Here is a 17,026-nt window from a genome sequence, read left to right as displayed (position 1 = left end):
AGCCACATAGACAAAGAGGTTGGACTTTTCTATAAAAGCTGAGAGCCAACCCTGTTAGTTGGGCCTTAACTATGCACTGTTGCTCCTTTTTGCAAATCTTATAATAAATTTGTTGTTTGAAGATTCTGCAGTCTCTCTTCCCTTCGAACAGATAAAATCCCCTACATACTTACTGCCAAATTCTCTAAAATGATGTTGGAGGCGGCTTATGGTAGAGAAATTAGCATAACATTTTCTGGCAACAGCTCTGGTGGACATTCCTGCAGTTAGCACACTAATTGCACACTCCGTAAAAACTTCTGACATCTGTGGGATTGTGTTATCCCCAGCACAAGGTGCATCTGTGTAATGATCATGCTGTTTAATCAGCTTCTTGATATGCCACACCTGTCAGGTGAATGGATTATCTTGGCAAAGGAGAAATGCTCATTAAAAGGGATATAAACAAATTTGTGCACATGGAACATTGCTGGGATTTTTAATTTCAGCTCACAAGACATGGTACCAACACTTTACATGTTGCATTTATATTTTTGTTCAGTATACAGTATATATGAATAAGTGTTTTCTTAGTTATTCAAGTCTAAATTACCATAGAAAGCCATATATTCATTACCAAAATTACAGAAGATTCCGGTAACTTTTGTAAATGTACGTTTCTGTTGGTGGCCCACTCTTTTGATAGTATGCATGTACTTCTTACATAGCATGGCATTAATATATTTTTGACTATGCCTTGGGTAATATCTATTTCAGCCTCAACCAGGCGCCTTGGAAGTTCCTTCCACACATTCCCTTTTTCCCTGGAGAGAATTTTTATGTATGGCTATCCAAGTGAAACCTTCGTAACGCTACCAATGAGTAAATACAGTCATATCATACTATGATACTTTGGCTATGACACCTGCATTTGTCTATGTGCTTCTATCTGTTGCTATGGTACTGTATGTTTGTTATCATGGAAGTGGAGCAGGGAAGTCAAGTGATTAGGTGAATTGTAAATGGATTCATTGTTTCAGAAAAGGACATTCCCTGAAAAGAATGTCTGTACTTGCTTGTCTTGGTAGTATTTATGGTATTGAAATATGTTTTTTTGGGGGGGGGGGGGGCGGGCTTTCAGCAAGCACGCTAATTATTTCTGAGATGCAAATGAAATGGGATGTTGATAATGTTGTAATGCCTATGCAAGGGCGGACTTAGTGATTTGGAGGCCACAGGCAGAGATTCCCCCCACACACCATTTAATATGGGTTTTATAAGAAGTAATTTAACTGTAAAAATGTAGTACCTTTTTAATGTCAGTCTGAGCTCCCCTCCACCTGAGCTCTTCGGAGTCTGAAAATGCAGACTGAAAAGACTTGAAATTCCCTTTACTACTAAAGGTCTTTGCAACACCACATAGAAGATAAGGAAGCAGGAAAATAGATAAGAAGAGAGAGAGTATTACTCTTTTAAATTCATTAGATTTATTTGAGATGATTAATAATAGTAATACATATGATATTTATTGTCTGTTTCCTTTTTGGATCCTCTTAAGTGCTTGTTGGAATGTGTGTGTGTGTTTATTTATGTGTTTGTGAGTATGTGTGTGCCTTGTGATTAAGGCTGCTGAGCTTTGCTGCCTGAATGGTGATCTTCATCAGGTCTGTGTCCTGTAACCAATCAAGATAGACCTGGAGAGAGGGAGCGGGCAGAAGGTACTTGTTAGAAACTGAGATTACTCCCCCACTTCTGATATTTACCCCTTAGACTTCCCTTGTATTTTTTTTGTATAATAATTACTTTACTCTAAAATTGAGAGATACACAGAGAGCTACAGAATGAGCTACAGAGATACAGCGAGAAATATAGCAAGAGATACAGAGAGAGAGATAAAGGGAGGCAGGTAGTATAGAGGTTAAGAATGTTGGGCTAGTAAGCGAAAGGTCCCTGGTTCAAACCCCAGAACTGCCTAGGTGAAAGAAATCTGACATTGTGCTCTTGACTAAGGCACTTAACTCTGATTTTTCCTGTATGTCCTCTGAATAAGAGCATCTGTTAAGTGACTCAAATGTAAAACACAGAAAGAGAGATAGCACTCCTGCCATCAAATACTGTAGAAGATTGACCAGATAGTCCACAACAATAAATAAATAAATAATAGTTATTTTACTTTTCTCCTAAAGTTTTTTGTTTTATTCGTCCTAAGACTTGAGAAGAGAAGGGTAGTGGAAGAGGGATACAACAATTCAAAGACATGATGAGGTGGGATGATTGAGTACTCACCCTGGTCTGTCATGGTTCCACCTGTCGCCAGAGGGCGGCAGAGACCGTCCTAGAGACATCAACTACACTCAGGTGTGTCCAATTTACTCAATATGATTTCCCTGTTAAAAGAGGTGTGTTTTCTGTTATCTTTGGCAGAAGCTTGAATTATGTGTGTGTGTGTGTGTGTGTGTGTGTGTGTGTGTGTGTGTGTGTGTGTGTGTGTGTGTGTGTGTGTGTGTGTGTGTGTGTGTGTGTGTGTGTGTGTGTGTGTGTGTGTGTGTGTGTGTGTGTGTGTGTGTGTGTGTGTGTGTGTGTGTGTGTGTGTGTGTGTGTGTGTGTGTGTGATGCCTGAGAGAGGTTGAGAATTAGTGTTTGTTGGTTTTTTCAAGTGTGCTGTGATCCTGTGGCTACCTTTCTCAATAAAGTATTATGTTTATCCTTAACTGCTGATTCCTCATCTGGTCTCTTCTCTGCACCTTGGTCCAACCTCATCATGTCACATGGCCAGTGAGCAGAGGCAGCAGGTCAGTGGAGTAGTTCTAGGAAGGCAGTTTGAGGGACACCTTCAGAAGCTTAAGTGTCTTGGAGAGGTGGTGAACAAACTCGGCCGTCAGGCTCTCCTCCACCGTGGAGGAGATGGCAGTGACCTCATCAGGGAGAAACACAAACATACTGACATAATCCTGCATCTGAACAATCAGCAGAGAGAGAGAGAGTAAGGAGAAATAGGCAGGAAGAAAATGGGGAGAGATTAGATCAATAGGAAAATATGTTTATGAACAAGAAGTATTTAAAACGTTTTATACCAGACTGTGAGAACAAATGAACTGTACTTACTGTTCAGCCCAGGTCTGAGTTGATATCCCAATTTCCCTTGGTAATGGTCATGGGTCATCATGGCAATGCGGGTGAGTGTCTTCCCATCTAGCTGGAATTCCTCCATCCCTCTACTTTGACTTATCAAATAAAATTGTATTTGTCACATGCGCAGAAAACAACCGGTGTAGACCTTACAGTGAAATGCTTACTTACAAGACCTTAAGAAGCCTTTTGACCCTAGACTTGGCACTCCGGCACTGCTTGCTGTGCGCTAGCAGAGAGAACAGTCTATGACTAGGGTGGCTGGAGTCTTTGATAATTTTAAGGGCCTTCCTCTAACAGTGTCAGGTATAGAGATCCTGGATGGCACAAAGCCTGACCTCAGTGATGTACTGGGCCGTACACACTACCCTCTGTAGTGCCTTGGGGCAGTTGCCATATCAGGCAGTAATGCAACCAGTCATGCTCTCGGTGCAGCTGTAGAACTTTTTGAGGATCTGGAGACCCATGCCAAATCTTTTCAGTCTCCTGAGGGGGAATAGGCATTGTTGTGCCCTCTTCACGACTGTCTTGGCATGTTTGGACCATGATAGTTTGTTGGGGATGTGGACACCAAGGAACTTTAAGCTCTCAACCTGCTCTACTACAGCCCCGTCAATGAGAATCGGGGAGTGCTCGGTCCTCCATTTCCTGTAGTCAACAATCATCTCCTTTGTCTTGATCACATTGAGGGAGAGGTTGTTGTCCTGGCACCACACGGCCAGGTCTCTGACCTCCCTATAGGCTGTCTCATCGTTGTCGGTAATCAGGTCTACCACTGTTGTGTCGTCGGCAAACTTAATGTTGGTGTTGGAGTTGTTTCTGGCGATGAAGTCATGGGTGAACAGGGAGTACAGGAGGGGACTGAGCACGCACCCCTGAGGGGCCCCCATGTTGAGGATCAGCATGGCAGATGTGTTGTTACCTACCCTTACCGCCTGGGGGGCGGCCCGTCAGGAAGTCCAGGATCTAGTTGCAGAGGGAGGTGTTTAGTCCCAGGGTCCTTAGCTTAGTGATAATATTCGAGGGCACTATGGTGTTGAACACTGAGCTGTAGTCAATGAATAGCATTCTCACAAAGGTGTTCCTTTTGTCCAGGTGGGATAGGGCAGTGGGGCGTGGAATAGAGATTGCATCATCTGTGGATCTGTTGGGGTGGTATGCAAATTGGAGTGGGTCTAGGGTTTCTGGGATGATGGTTTTGATATGAGCCATGACCAGCCTTTCAAAGCACTTCATGGCTACAAACGTGAGAGCTACTGGTTGGTAGTTATTTAGGCAGGTTACCTTAGTGTTCTTCGGCACAGGGACTATGGTGGTCTGCTTCAAACATGTTGGTATTACAGACTCAGTCAGGGATAGGTTGCAAATGTCAGTGAATGCACTTGCAAACTGGTCAGCTCTTGCTCGCAGTACACATCCTGGTAATCCGTCTGGCCCTGCGGCCTTGTGAATGTTGACCTGTTTAAAGGTCTTACTCACATCAGCTATGGAAAGCGTGATCACAGTCGTCCGGAACAGCTGATGCTCTCATGCATGCTTCAGTGTTACTTGCCTCGAAACGAGCATAGAAGTTATTTAGCTCGTCTGTTATGCTTGTCACTGGAAAACTCGCGGCTGTGCTTCCCTTTTGTAGTCTGTAATAGTTTGCAAGTCCTGCCATATCTGACGAGCGTTGGAGCCGGTGTAGTACGATTCAATATTAGTCCTGTATTGACGCGTTGCCTGTTTGATGCTTCGTCGGAGGGCATAGCAGGAGGGCATAGCATAGCAGGTTTTCTTATAAGCTTCCGGGTTAGAGTCCCGCTCCTTGAAAGCAGCAGCTCTACCCTTTAGCTCAGTGCGGATGTTGTCTGTAATCCATGGCTTCTGGTTGCGGTATGTAAGTACTGTCACTGTGGAAACGACGTCATCGATGAACTTATTGATGAAGCCAGTGTCTGATGTTGTGTACTCCTCAATGCCACCGGAAGAATCCTGGAACATATTCCAGTATGTCCTTGCAAAACAGTCCAGTAGCTTAGCATCTGCTTCATCTGACCACTTCTTTATGGTGCGAGTCACTGGTGCTTCCTGCTTTAGTTTTTGCTTGAAGCAGGAATCAGGAGGATAGAATTATGGTCAGATATGCCAAATGCAGGGCGAGGGAGAGCTTTTGTACATGTCTCTGTGTATGTTTGGAGTAAAAGGGGTCTAGATTTTTTTTTTTACATTAATACATGCTAATGACACGTCTTAGTTTCACAAAGTTGTTTACTTAGTCTCTATCTTTTAGTTATCTTTATTTGTTTCTTCATCATCACCATGCAGCTCATTGTGTTTGAGGAGCAGGACTGTAAGATGTTTGAAGAGACTCCTGATCTGGGCATGGCTGTGGACAATCAGTGACTGCATTCCAAAGCTACTGTACTTTTGATAGACAGTAATAATGAGTGGATCGCATTTTCACATTGGTTTTTCTCTGGGCCCCAAAGTGCTGAACATTTTATGGGGGTAATTCACCTCATCCATCTTGAGTAGAATATTTATTTCCATTTTATTGACATGAAATATCATGCAAACGGGTTTATTTATTGAAACAAGGAACTAGAACTATATATCCCAGCCTAACAAAACATATTTTCAACTAGAATCATTGTAATCATCACTTTCTGTGTGTGTCATGATGTAAATGAAAGCATTCTGGAGTGGTGCAGCGGTCCAGCGCATTGCTTCGCAGTGCTAGAGGCGTCACTACAAACACCCTGGTTCAATTCCAGGCTGTATCACAACCAGCCGTGATTGGGAGTCCCATAGGGTGGCACACTATTTTTTGTTTAACCTTTATTTAACTAGGCAAGTCAGTTAAGAACAATTTCTTATTTACAATGACTGTCTACACCTGCCAAATCCGGACAACACTAGGCCAATTGGGTGTTGCCTTATGGGACTATCAATCACAGACGGTTGGGAAACAGCCTGGAATCAAACCAGGGTGTCTGTGGTGACACCTTGAGTCCTGAGATGCAGTGCATTAGACCGCTGCGCCACTCAGGAGCCTCAGTGTTGTCCGGCTTTGGCCGGTGTATGCTTCATTGTAAATAAGAGTTTGTTCTTAAACCTCTACAGGATCGTTGGGATCCCCACGGGACAGTTGAGCTAACGTAGGCTAATGCGATTAGCACAAGGTAAGTAACAAGAACATTTCCCAGGACATAGACATATCTGATATTGGCAGAAAGCTTAAATTCTTGTTAATCTAACTGCACTGTCCAATTTACAGTAGTTATTAGTGAAAGAATACCATGCTATTATTTGAGGAGAGTGCACAGTTATGAACTTGAAAAGTGATTAATAAACCAATTAGGCACATTTGAACAGAAATGCAATGGATAATTGGATGAGTATAAAACTTTGCACAAACACTGCTGCCATCTACTGCCCAAAATCTAAACTGCGCCTGAGCTGGAATAATACATTATGGCCTTTCTTAGATGATAGTACATAAGAACATGTTTTTTTCTTTGTATTGTATATATATTTTACCAAATCTAATACGTTATATTCTCCTACATTCATTTCACATTTCCACAAACTTCCAAATGTTTCCTTTCAAATGGTATAAAGAATATGCATATCCTTGCTTCAGGTCCTGAGCTCCAGGCAGTTAGATTTAGGTATGTCATTTTAGGCTAAACATTTTTTTTTTAAAGGGGCAGATCCTAAAGAGGACTTGCCTAGTTAAATACATTTAAAAAAATAAACTTCCAAATGAAACATTACACCTGTATCATCTGACCACTGATTGACAGGCTCAGTCAGTTTTAGTTGTGATATTTATCATGTAACATATTGGCAAATATGAGTTACTGTGCTGTATGTTTGCACTTCAATATTTGGTCTTCCCTGAGACCAGGACTGTATACGATTTACTTTAGAAAAAGGGAAACCAATGCTATGTTTGAACAAAAATGTAAATATCAGCCATTAGTCGCAATAAACCATGTCAAACAAGGAAACCGAAAGAGACATTGACATGTGGGGTAAATTTGTGTAATTGCAGTGGTTGTTTACAAAGCAGACATTCCCTCCGTTTACTTTTGAATATCAGATCAAAGATCATTAAGTGCCATTTGGAGTCCAGACTGGTTAGAAAATGGCATATCAAGGGAAGGCATTTATCCTGTGACTGATGTAGTATGTGTTGTGAAATAATCATATTTATTTGACTAGCTCTAGTTTCATTGGCAAATGTCCTTACCTATTGTCTGTTGGAGAGGTGAAAAAAATGTGATGCGTATTTCACTCCAAAATGTGTTTTTCTCAATCGCATACAAGGAATTTTTGAATCGGTGTTGAAACAAACTATAGCAGAAAATCAATGATCAAATGCTCAAATACATTTACAGAACTTCTGATAATTTTTTTGCTGGTGACTTGCATATCTTACAGGCTGACCACACCGCTCGCACCGCGTGAGAGAGCGCTGCAAAATAAAAACTGCTCACATGCGCCTATGAGCGTCTTTGTTGCCAAGGACTAAAATAGAAATCAGTTCTATTTCTGACGCAGATCGCGCTGCAAGTCCTGCCTCTCCCATCTCCTCATTGGTTTATAGAAGCAGATACCCACGTGTCATCTCCTCATTGGTTATGCCCACGTGGGTGACTGAAAGACGAACGAGGTCAGTGGCGGTAATGCACCTAATTTATGAAAGTTGCCAATCGCAATATAAAGAGAAGAAAAATCCTGGAAGGAAGAGAGATAACTAGAAACTATTCTGTTGACCATTTTATGTGTGGATTAATTGGCGGAGTAGAGGACCTTGTGCATTTCAGGTAAAATAACAACTCAATGTTTATATCCCAGGACAAATTAGCTAGCAACAGCAAGCTAGCTAAATAGGACAAATTAGCTAGCAAGTGCAAGCTAACTAGCAAAATTTCAATAAATGTTTAATGGTTCTCAACCTGTCCCCAAATTAATATAATTGGTTCAGAGTTTGTTTTGATATTTTAACCTGCGTGTCGTGATTGCGTTTGGTGTGGGGGGACAAAGTAAATGTATGCACGATGGCGCACGATGGTGCACGCGCGCAGCCGGTTTGGGTTTCGTGTTAGATTTTACAGGAGATACTGACCCTATTGTTATAGAGGTTTTGCTTTGAGGCCTCCCTATACATTCATACCAGTTGTATTCTTCCATTGTATTCACCTTTCCTTATTTCTATTTTGGATTGTGTTTCTGTGCACCAATGGAGTCTACAAAGCCTGGTTTGCTCATAGTTATGTATTGACTATGGAATGGAATTGGATTGTGATGATATTGATGAATCCTGCACACAATGTGCTAATTTTGTTTCTTATCAGGAATATATTTAATTTAATGTGTATGAAATTGTTTGGTGAAATATGCATAAAAGGAGAGTAATTGCAAATAATTCTGCACTTTTGGATAGTTGAACTTACAATTTTGATCATCATGATTTAGTAACTGCAAGGAAAATCTATTGATCTACTGGGATTTTTTTCTCGAGTCTACTTGGACTCGAGATAAGTATATTTGTGTTCATCTTTTTGCAGGCAGTCGTGTTGTTTTGATGAATTTATTAGCAATTTTGAATGTACAATTTTAGTTTTGATTTAATGTATTTATAATTTGAGAAGGCAAATACATTTTGGTAAGGCAACCATTTACTGTTTTGCGAAAAGCCACAGAGTTCTGTCTTGTGAACTTTGTTTTGAAAATCGATTGTTAAAGAAAATGCTTGTACGTGATTGAGAAACTGTAACAGACAACAGACCCTGACCTGAAAGTGCTAATATAGTGTTATATGATCAGTAAAAGATGCAACAGCAAATAAAAGCTGGCATTACAGTACGGGGGTTATGCTAAATCATTGTTCCTACACTGATTACTCTGTGCGTATATGCGTGCGGATGTTTGTGTACAGACGTGTATGTGTGTGAGACGTGTTCTAATTAGTGATAGGTTTGAGGGAGCAGAGCTGTCTGAATAGCTCAGTGTTTTACAATGGGACGTGGGAAGGGTTCATGTCCTTTCCAGATCAATCTGTCAGTCAATGCTGACTCCAGTCAGACAAGAACTACTTTATCCAGCTCTGTTCTGCACCCCAAGTACAGTCCGCTCCACAACAAAAGGAGCCTAATCACCAACAGACAAAAGCCATTCAGGGCCTCTGATTGATTCAGTTTGGTCCAGTGCCTGGTTACGATCATGTTGGTTTGTGTCAGCTGGGTTAAGGCCGCTTCCTGTTGACCACTGTATGAAGCCATCCTGTTGTTTGAACCGCCGACAGTCTTTTGTTTAAGTTGCAAGCTCCTTGTGGGCGTCTTCCATTGATGCATCAGTAAAGTGCTTAGCTAGATACAGTATCACCATCCATGAATCTGTGCTTTGATATTCTATGCCTGTATTGATACGTACTGTAGCTGTGTACTGCTTGTAGTAGACAATAAGGCTGTCTTACTCCCTTTACAGTCGAATTACAGTAAATATGTATTTCACCCTGATCCTGCTTGCCCGGAGCTTGTCTTTTGCCAGTCCGTTTGGAATCCCAGCCATATATAACCTGCAATAACACAATGGTATATGGGCTTAGGAGATGTGTAAAGAAAATATGTAATCAACAATTATTCCATCATTACTACCAACCACGGAGAGAATAGTTTAGGCAAATGAGAAGAAACTAAAGACAAAACCGCATTAATAAAACTATCTATCTTTTGTAAGGATCTTCTGTCAAGTTATGAGATGAAATCATAACATCCCTGTTATACAAATTCAGACAGATTCGGCAAAGCTTTATACTATGAATAATAATACAATATTAAAACCTTTAGTGGAAATAATAAGCTCACAGGGGTTCAGATAGCCAGGTTGGCACTCAGACATAGGGTTGCAAAATTCCGGTAACATCTACAAAACCTGGGAACTTTGGGAAAGGTACTGGAATTTTGCAAACTTAATTAATCACAGACCCAATAACTTTCAAATTACCTGTGATCCAAAATCATTTTCATATCTCCACGTTGGAGTCCGTAAATCCTTTCTTTCCCTCGTTCACCAGGACAGGCTTTTCTGTCCTCGTGTGCCATACAAGTACCTGTTTGGGGCGGGGGGTTCAAGTAAAAATGGTGGAAAAGTTAGTTGAAAGTAGTTGAAAGTATTTTTATACCGCTTGAATGTTAGCTAGGCTAGGGGTTAGGCTTAGGGGTTAAGGCTATTAGTTAAGGTTGGGGTTAGCTAACATGCTAAGTAGTTGCAAAGAAGCAAAACATGTAAGTAGTTGCCCGTGAGGAGTTTCGAACACGCAACCTTTGGGTTGCCAGACATTTGCATTATACGGCTATTATCCACAGCGACCAACCACCTTTCTTTAATTTTTGCCTGAAGTAACATTCTGTCTTATGTAACCATATTAAACGGATCATACTAATTTGACTGTCCTGGATTTTCATTTCCTATGTTACATCTATGAGACCAGCCTGACCCAGTGGGAATCAAACCCACAACCCTAGCATTGCAAGCAACATACTCTATTAGCTGAGCCACACAGGGCAACTGTTAGTTCCTTACCTTAGTGCAATTAGCAGCCTTGGGCTCCAGGTCGCTGAGGGTGACCAGCTCCCGCAGTAAGCTGCTCTCCTGGTATCCTCCCTTGACTCCTCGCAGCTTGAAGTAGGCCTGAGGCTTAAAGAGAATGAGGCGGAGGTTCACCGCAAACCCAGCCATGTCTATGGCAAAGGGTCGGTTGGGGTCAAACACAGTCTTCCAGCCGTAAACCTTGCCCAGGGTATTGACTTTAGGGGACTCGTACCGCAGGCCGCCCACAAAGGCTACAGGCCACACAGACACCTTCCTTGTTGAACGCATCTAGACGAGGAAGGAGAGAGAGGGTAGAGCCCATGGAGATCCTATGATATTAGTGCTCTATGTAATTCTATGGGTGGAGAAAGATCAATAAGTATTTATTTTCCGATATATGATTTTATGTGAGGAAATAGCTATTTTAATTTGTATCATATGCAAATATCAGAATTCATGTTTACAAACTTTGTTTATGGCAGGTGTCAAGTGAAGCCTATGTGTTGAGGCTGTGCATTTATCTAGTGGCATATTGTAAGGAGCCATGCTCTTTATTTAATTATACTACTGCGCACTGAAACCAAACATTTTGCCTGTTTTGGTAGCTAAAGAGGAAACAATTCTGTACTGCACAACATCTCTCCTTGTTCCACTCACCTCCTCAAACAGATCCAGACTATAGGTGTTATCATCGTCTGCAAAGTAGACGATACCAGGCTGGCTGTTGCTGTTGTTGGGGCTGAAGGTCTCTCTAAGCCAGCGCAGAGCCAGGTTCCTCTGCATGGTTCCCCGGGGTATCCTGGGGTCCCTCATGTCCCCACGCAGCTTATAGTTCCTGGGTGTCTCCACATTAAGGTGGGTGTAGTTCAGGCCTGTTTCCTGAAGGAGCCTGGTGACTAGCAGGGTTTGTCGCTGAGAGTCCTCAACCAGGATCCAGTGCAGGTTGGGCACGTGGAGGAAGGTGTTGGCCAGACGGGTCAGCTCTGCCTTCTGGACCGGCCGGCTGTAGGTTGGGGTGATGACGTGGAGGGTGGGGAGGACATCAGACCAGGGCGGCTGGCGGCTGTAGACGTACTCGGTGCGCACAACCTCCACAATGTCCTTGTTGTTCTCTGAGGTGCAGGGCTCCTTGAGGGTGAAGGTGTTCCGGGAGTCTCGCCGACTCTCATGTCTGTCATCTGAGAAGGGGAAAGAAGTTTTTGGTATAATAAATGCTTATAGACTGTATAGGAACTGTACGTTTCCATAGAGATGGCCTTCGTAGAGACGGAGGAGGCATCTAATCATGCAAATAGTCTTCTTAGTCTGTTGTAGAGTTAGATTTCAGTCAAAAGTTTTAATGAACTTGTCGTTCGGAAATCTAACTCCATACTCTTTTGTTAGACATGTAATCTCCTTGTGATAAACATAATATACTCATCACTAACTTAAAAAGTAATGAATTAGATGTCAGACTAATATGAGTCAGTTAAAAGGTGTGAATCCGATTAGAGAAATTAATATTGTGGACAATCAATTTTCTACTGACAGTGCTCAAATTGATAGCGGCCTCATGCCACGGTCTCACAAAATGACAATATTTTCTTTCATACACTGATGAAGTGTTTAGCTCATTATGAACAAAAACCTTTTGCCATTGTGTTAAAAGTCTTGTAATAGACAATGCAGCATATTCTGATAAAAAGTTAAGTGGTGGGAAAATGTAAAAAATTAAGCTGGGAAATCATGTGAAGACGTTCTTTTTAAGTGTACTATATTAAATGGAGCATCCCAGAATAAGCATAGATATAAGTAAACCAAACGTGCTCCTCTGCCCAAGAGACTAACCATAAAACCCCCTACATGGGGAATTTGAGGAATGACCTTTACACTTTCGAGCAGCTAGCAGAGGGGTGATGGCACTCTGATGCCAAACAGTGATAAGTAGCGTCCAAGGCAACACGATCAACACGATGGCCAGAATGTCTCGTCTCTTCGGCATCTCCGGGGTCAAACCTGAGCCACGTCATTACCTGCAACACACATTTTTGGTTAAGAAAGGGTAACACAATTATACTAAGCTCATGTAGCATTTATTAGTTATATTCTTCAAGAATCAATGGGTGACCATTTTATCATTAATTGAGAACCTTAATAGCAGAATATTTTAGACATTGTGCCTTTAAGGTAAATACCAGGTGTTATTTCTGGATGGATTTCTGAACAATGGCTTCAGTATAAAGCGTTGAACTTAAAGAATGGGGAAAGCGATCCTCCACTTTTCAAACAGACTACAGTGCCTTCGGAAACTATTCAGACCCCTTGACTTTTTCCACATTTTGTTACATTACAGCCTTATTCTAAAATTGATGAGAGTTTAAAACAAATAACCTATCTTCACACAATACCTCATAATGACAAAGCAAAAACAGGTTTTTATTCATTTTTGCTAATAAAAATGAGATGACATTTTACATAAGTACTCAGACCCTTTACTCAGTACTTTGGGCAGCACCTTTGGCAGCGATTACAGCATCAAGTCTTGGGTATGACGCTACAAGCTTGGCACACCTGTATTTGGAGAGTTTCTCTCATTCTTCTCTGCAGATCTTCTCAAGCTCTGTCAGATTGGATGCTGTACAGCTATTTTCAAGTCTCTCCAGAGATGTTCGATCAGGTTCAAGTCCGGACTCTGTCTGGGCCACTCAAGGACATTTAGAGACTTGTCCCGAGGCCACTCCTTCGTTGTCTTGGCTGTGTGCTTAGGGTCATTGTCTTGTTGGAAGGTGAACCTTCAACCCAGTCTGAGGTCCTGAGCGCTCTGGAGCAGGTATTCATCAACAATCTCTGTACTTTGCTCCGTTCATCTTTCCCTCGATCCTGTCTCCCAGTCCTTTCCACTGAAAAACAGCCCCCTGACCATGGCCCTTCTCCCCCGATTGCTCAGTTTGGCCGGGTGGCCAGCTCTAGGACGTCTTGGTGGTTCCAAACTTCTTTCATTTAAAAATGATGGAGGCCACTGTGTTCAATGCTGCTGACATTTTTTGGGACCCTTCCCAAGATCTGTTTCTCGACACAATCCTGTCTTGGAGCTCTACGGACAATTCCTTTGACCTCATGGCTTGGTTTTTGCTCTGACATGCACTGTCAACTGTGCAACGTTATATTGACAGGTGTGTGCCTTTTCAAATCATGTCCAATCAATTTAATTTACCACAGGTAAATCCAATCAAGTTGTAGAATCATCTCAATGATGGTCAATGGAAACAGGATGCATCTGTCTCATAGCAAAGGGTCTGAGTAATTATGTAAATATCGTATTTCCATTTTTTTTCCTTATGGGGTATTGTGTGTAGATTGCTGAGGATTTTTTGAAATGTAATCCATTTTTGAATAAGGCTGTTTACGTAACAAAATGTGTAAAAAGTCAAGGGGTCTGAATACTTTCCAAAGGCACTGTATATTTAGCCAGCTCATAGTCAAAGAATGGAGGGGTTGACCCGTGGTGGAGCTACAGTAGCTGCCATCTAATGGATGATCACGTGTGAATTAGCCACATGCTTAACCCTCCATTAAGGAGCTGTCGCTCCGAGACTGGTTCTGCAAATTTAAAGTGTTTGCTAAGGAACCTGCTTTCCCATCAAAGTCATTGCACACCAGAAAATAGGTCAGAGATAGCTGCAAGCTTTTTTCTTATTATCTACCTTATAGAAAAGCATGCTTGAACACTACATAAAGAATACCTCACATTGCAATTGATCTGCAAAAAAAAATGTATTATTTAAAAAAAACTGTAATATCCTATGTTTCGGAGTCGTGGCTGAACAATAACATGCATGATATATACACCTCACTGGCTTTTCCATGCATCGTCAAGATCGGACACCAGTCTTGGGTAAGCTGAGAGGTGTTTATCTTTGTTAACATTAGAGTCTTGAGTTTTTGCTCGCTTGAGTTAGAATACCTCATAATAAGCTGCAGATCATACTATTTACATTTTTTGTAGCAGCCTATTTCCCATCACAAACCGATGCTGGCTTCATTAATAAGTGCATCAGTGACCTTGCATACATATCCCATCCAAAAGCCATGGATTATAGGCAACATCCGCACTGAGCTAAAGGCTAGAGCTTCTGCTTTCAAGGAGCAGGACACTAATCCAGACGCTTATAAGAAATCCTGCTACGACCTCCGAAAAGACATCAAACAGGCAAAGAGGCAATGCAGAACTAAGATTGAATCCTACTACGCCGACTCTGATGCTTGTAGGATTTGGCAGGGCTTGCAAACTATCACAGATTACAAAGGGAAACCCAGCTGCAAGCTGCCCAGTGATGCAAGCCTTCCAAACCAGCTAAATGCCTTCTATGCTCACTTCTAGACAAACAACACTCAACCATGCATGAGATCACCAGCAGTTCTCGATGACCAGTTGTGTAAAGTTCTTAAGTTGTACTTTAAAGTAATTTTACTTAAGTATTTTTGTGGAGTATCTGTACTTTTACATTCCTAAAGAAAATAATGTACTTTTTATTTTTGAGCAATTACATGTCCTTTTGATATTTAAGTATATTTAAAACCAAACAACTTTTTAATTTTTTTTTTACTCAAGTAGTATTTCACTGGGTGACTTTCACTTTTACGACTAGTCATTTTCTATTAAGGTATCTTTTTACTCAAGTATGACAATTGAGGACTTTTTCCACCACTGCAGATGACTGTGTGTTCTCGCTCTCCGTAGCCAATGTGAGTAGCACCTTTAAACAGGTTAACATTTACAAGGCCGTGGGGCCTATGTCTGATATTACCAGGATGAGTACTCAGAGCATGCACTGACCAGCTGGCAAGTGTGTTCAAGTATATTTTCAACCTCTCCCTGGCCCAGTCTGTAATACCTACATGTTTCAAGCAGACCACCATAGTCCCTGTGCTCAAGAATGACATGGTAACCTGTCTAAGTGACTATCGCCCCGTAGCACATCTGTAGCCATGAAATGCTTTGAAAGGCTGGTCATGGCTCACATTAACACCATCATCCCAGACACCCTGGACCCACTCCAATTTGCATACCGCCCCAACAGATCCACATGATGCAATCTCTATTGCACTCCACACTTCCCTTTCCCACTTGGATAAAAGGAACACCTATGTGAGAATGCTGTTCAGCCTTCAACACCATAGTGCCCTCCAAGCTCATCACTAAGCTCATGACCCTGGGACTGAACACCTCCCTCTGCAACTGGATCCTGGACGTCCTGACTGTCCTTCCCAGGTGGTGCGCGTAGGCAACCAAACATCCGCTATACTGATCCTTGACATGTGATCCCCTCAGGGCCACATTGACAGGCCTGTAGTGGAGAGGGTTGAGAGCTTTAAGTTCCTCGGTGTCCACATCACTCCCTGCCATCGAGGACCTCTATACCAGGCGGTGTCAGAGCACTGGCATAATGCAGTTTGTCTGGACTCCCGCAAGGTTGGCGTTTGGCCCCCTTCCCCCTAACTAAAATAAAATGTGTCAGCCAGACAGCCACACATGACAGCCACACATGAGGAAAGAAGTAGTCAACTTGAGGATAAATCCAGTCACTATTTATTATTGAACTCAGCGGGTTTTGTCTGGCTAATAGCCTACAAAAGAATGGGCTGCAATATTCAAGGTAAATTAAATTAAATCAAATTTGAGAGACTTCCCTGGTCTCCTGAATTCCTCCTTTTTTTTGTGTGCAAACAATTTCACCTTTTCTATACTGGATATTGCCCACCCAGACTTTTCTGAGACAATGTCATACAATGCCATACAACTCTCCTTCCATGTCCTCCAAGTGCTCTTAAATACAAGTAAAACTAAATGCATGCTCTTCAACCGATCGCTGCCTGCACATGCCCGCCTGTCCAACATCACTACTTTGGACGGCTCTGACTTAGAATACGTGGACAACTACAAATACCTAGGTGTCTGATTAGACTGTAAACTCTCTATCCAGACCCAAATCTCCAAACATCTCCAATCCAAAGTTAAATCTAGAATTGGCTTCCTATTTCGCAACAAAGCATCCTTCACTCATGCTGCCAAACATACCCTTGTAAAACTGACCATCCTACCAATCCTCGACTTTGGCGATGTCATTTACAAAATAGCCTCCAATACCCTATTCAACAAATTGGATGCAGTCTATCACAGTGCAATCCGTTTTGTCACCAAAGCCCCATATACTACCCACCATTGCGACCTGTACGCTCTCGTTGGCTGGCCCTCGCTTCATACTCGTCGCCAAACCCACTGGCTCCATGTCATCTACAAGACCCTGCTAGGTAAAGTCCCCCTTATCTCAGCTCGCTGGTCGCCATAGCATCA

The 17,026-nt window shown here is 42.1% G+C and overlaps 1 protein-coding gene across 9 annotated transcripts in view; it reads right to left on the bottom strand.

Moving 5' to 3' along the window:
• Positions 1 to 1,197: 1,197 nt before the first annotated feature.
• The window catches only part of LOC139423230 (galactosylgalactosylxylosylprotein 3-beta-glucuronosyltransferase 1-like), a 37,273-nt gene continuing 21,444 nt past the window's right edge, over positions 1,198 to 17,026 (bottom strand). For 3 of the 9 annotated variants that reach the window (XM_071175014.1, XM_071175013.1, XM_071175012.1), the window contains 4 exons: positions 12,520 to 12,704; positions 11,350 to 11,870; positions 10,684 to 10,980; positions 1,198 to 1,673 (listed from right to left, as the gene is read on the bottom strand). In XM_071175014.1, coding sequence (XP_071031115.1) covers positions 1,563 to 1,673; positions 10,684 to 10,980; positions 11,350 to 11,870; positions 12,520 to 12,673 — 1,083 coding nt within the window. In that variant the 5' untranslated portion in view covers positions 12,674 to 12,704 and the 3' untranslated portion in view covers positions 1,198 to 1,562. Of the gene's footprint in view, positions 1,674 to 5,657; positions 9,677 to 10,104; positions 10,211 to 10,683; positions 10,981 to 11,349; positions 11,871 to 12,519; positions 12,705 to 17,026 lie in introns of those variants that run through there. The other 6 variants (XR_011635815.1, XM_071175015.1, XM_071175018.1 and 3 more) reach the window with 6 other exon arrangements.

Source organism: Oncorhynchus clarkii, chromosome 12, assembly GCF_045791955.1.
Source record: "Oncorhynchus clarkii lewisi isolate Uvic-CL-2024 chromosome 12, UVic_Ocla_1.0, whole genome shotgun sequence".
NCBI lineage: Eukaryota > Metazoa > Chordata > Actinopteri > Salmoniformes > Salmonidae > Oncorhynchus > Oncorhynchus clarkii.
Note: the sequence above shows the minus strand (reverse complement) of the source record. Positions and strands in the feature narration are given on the sequence as shown.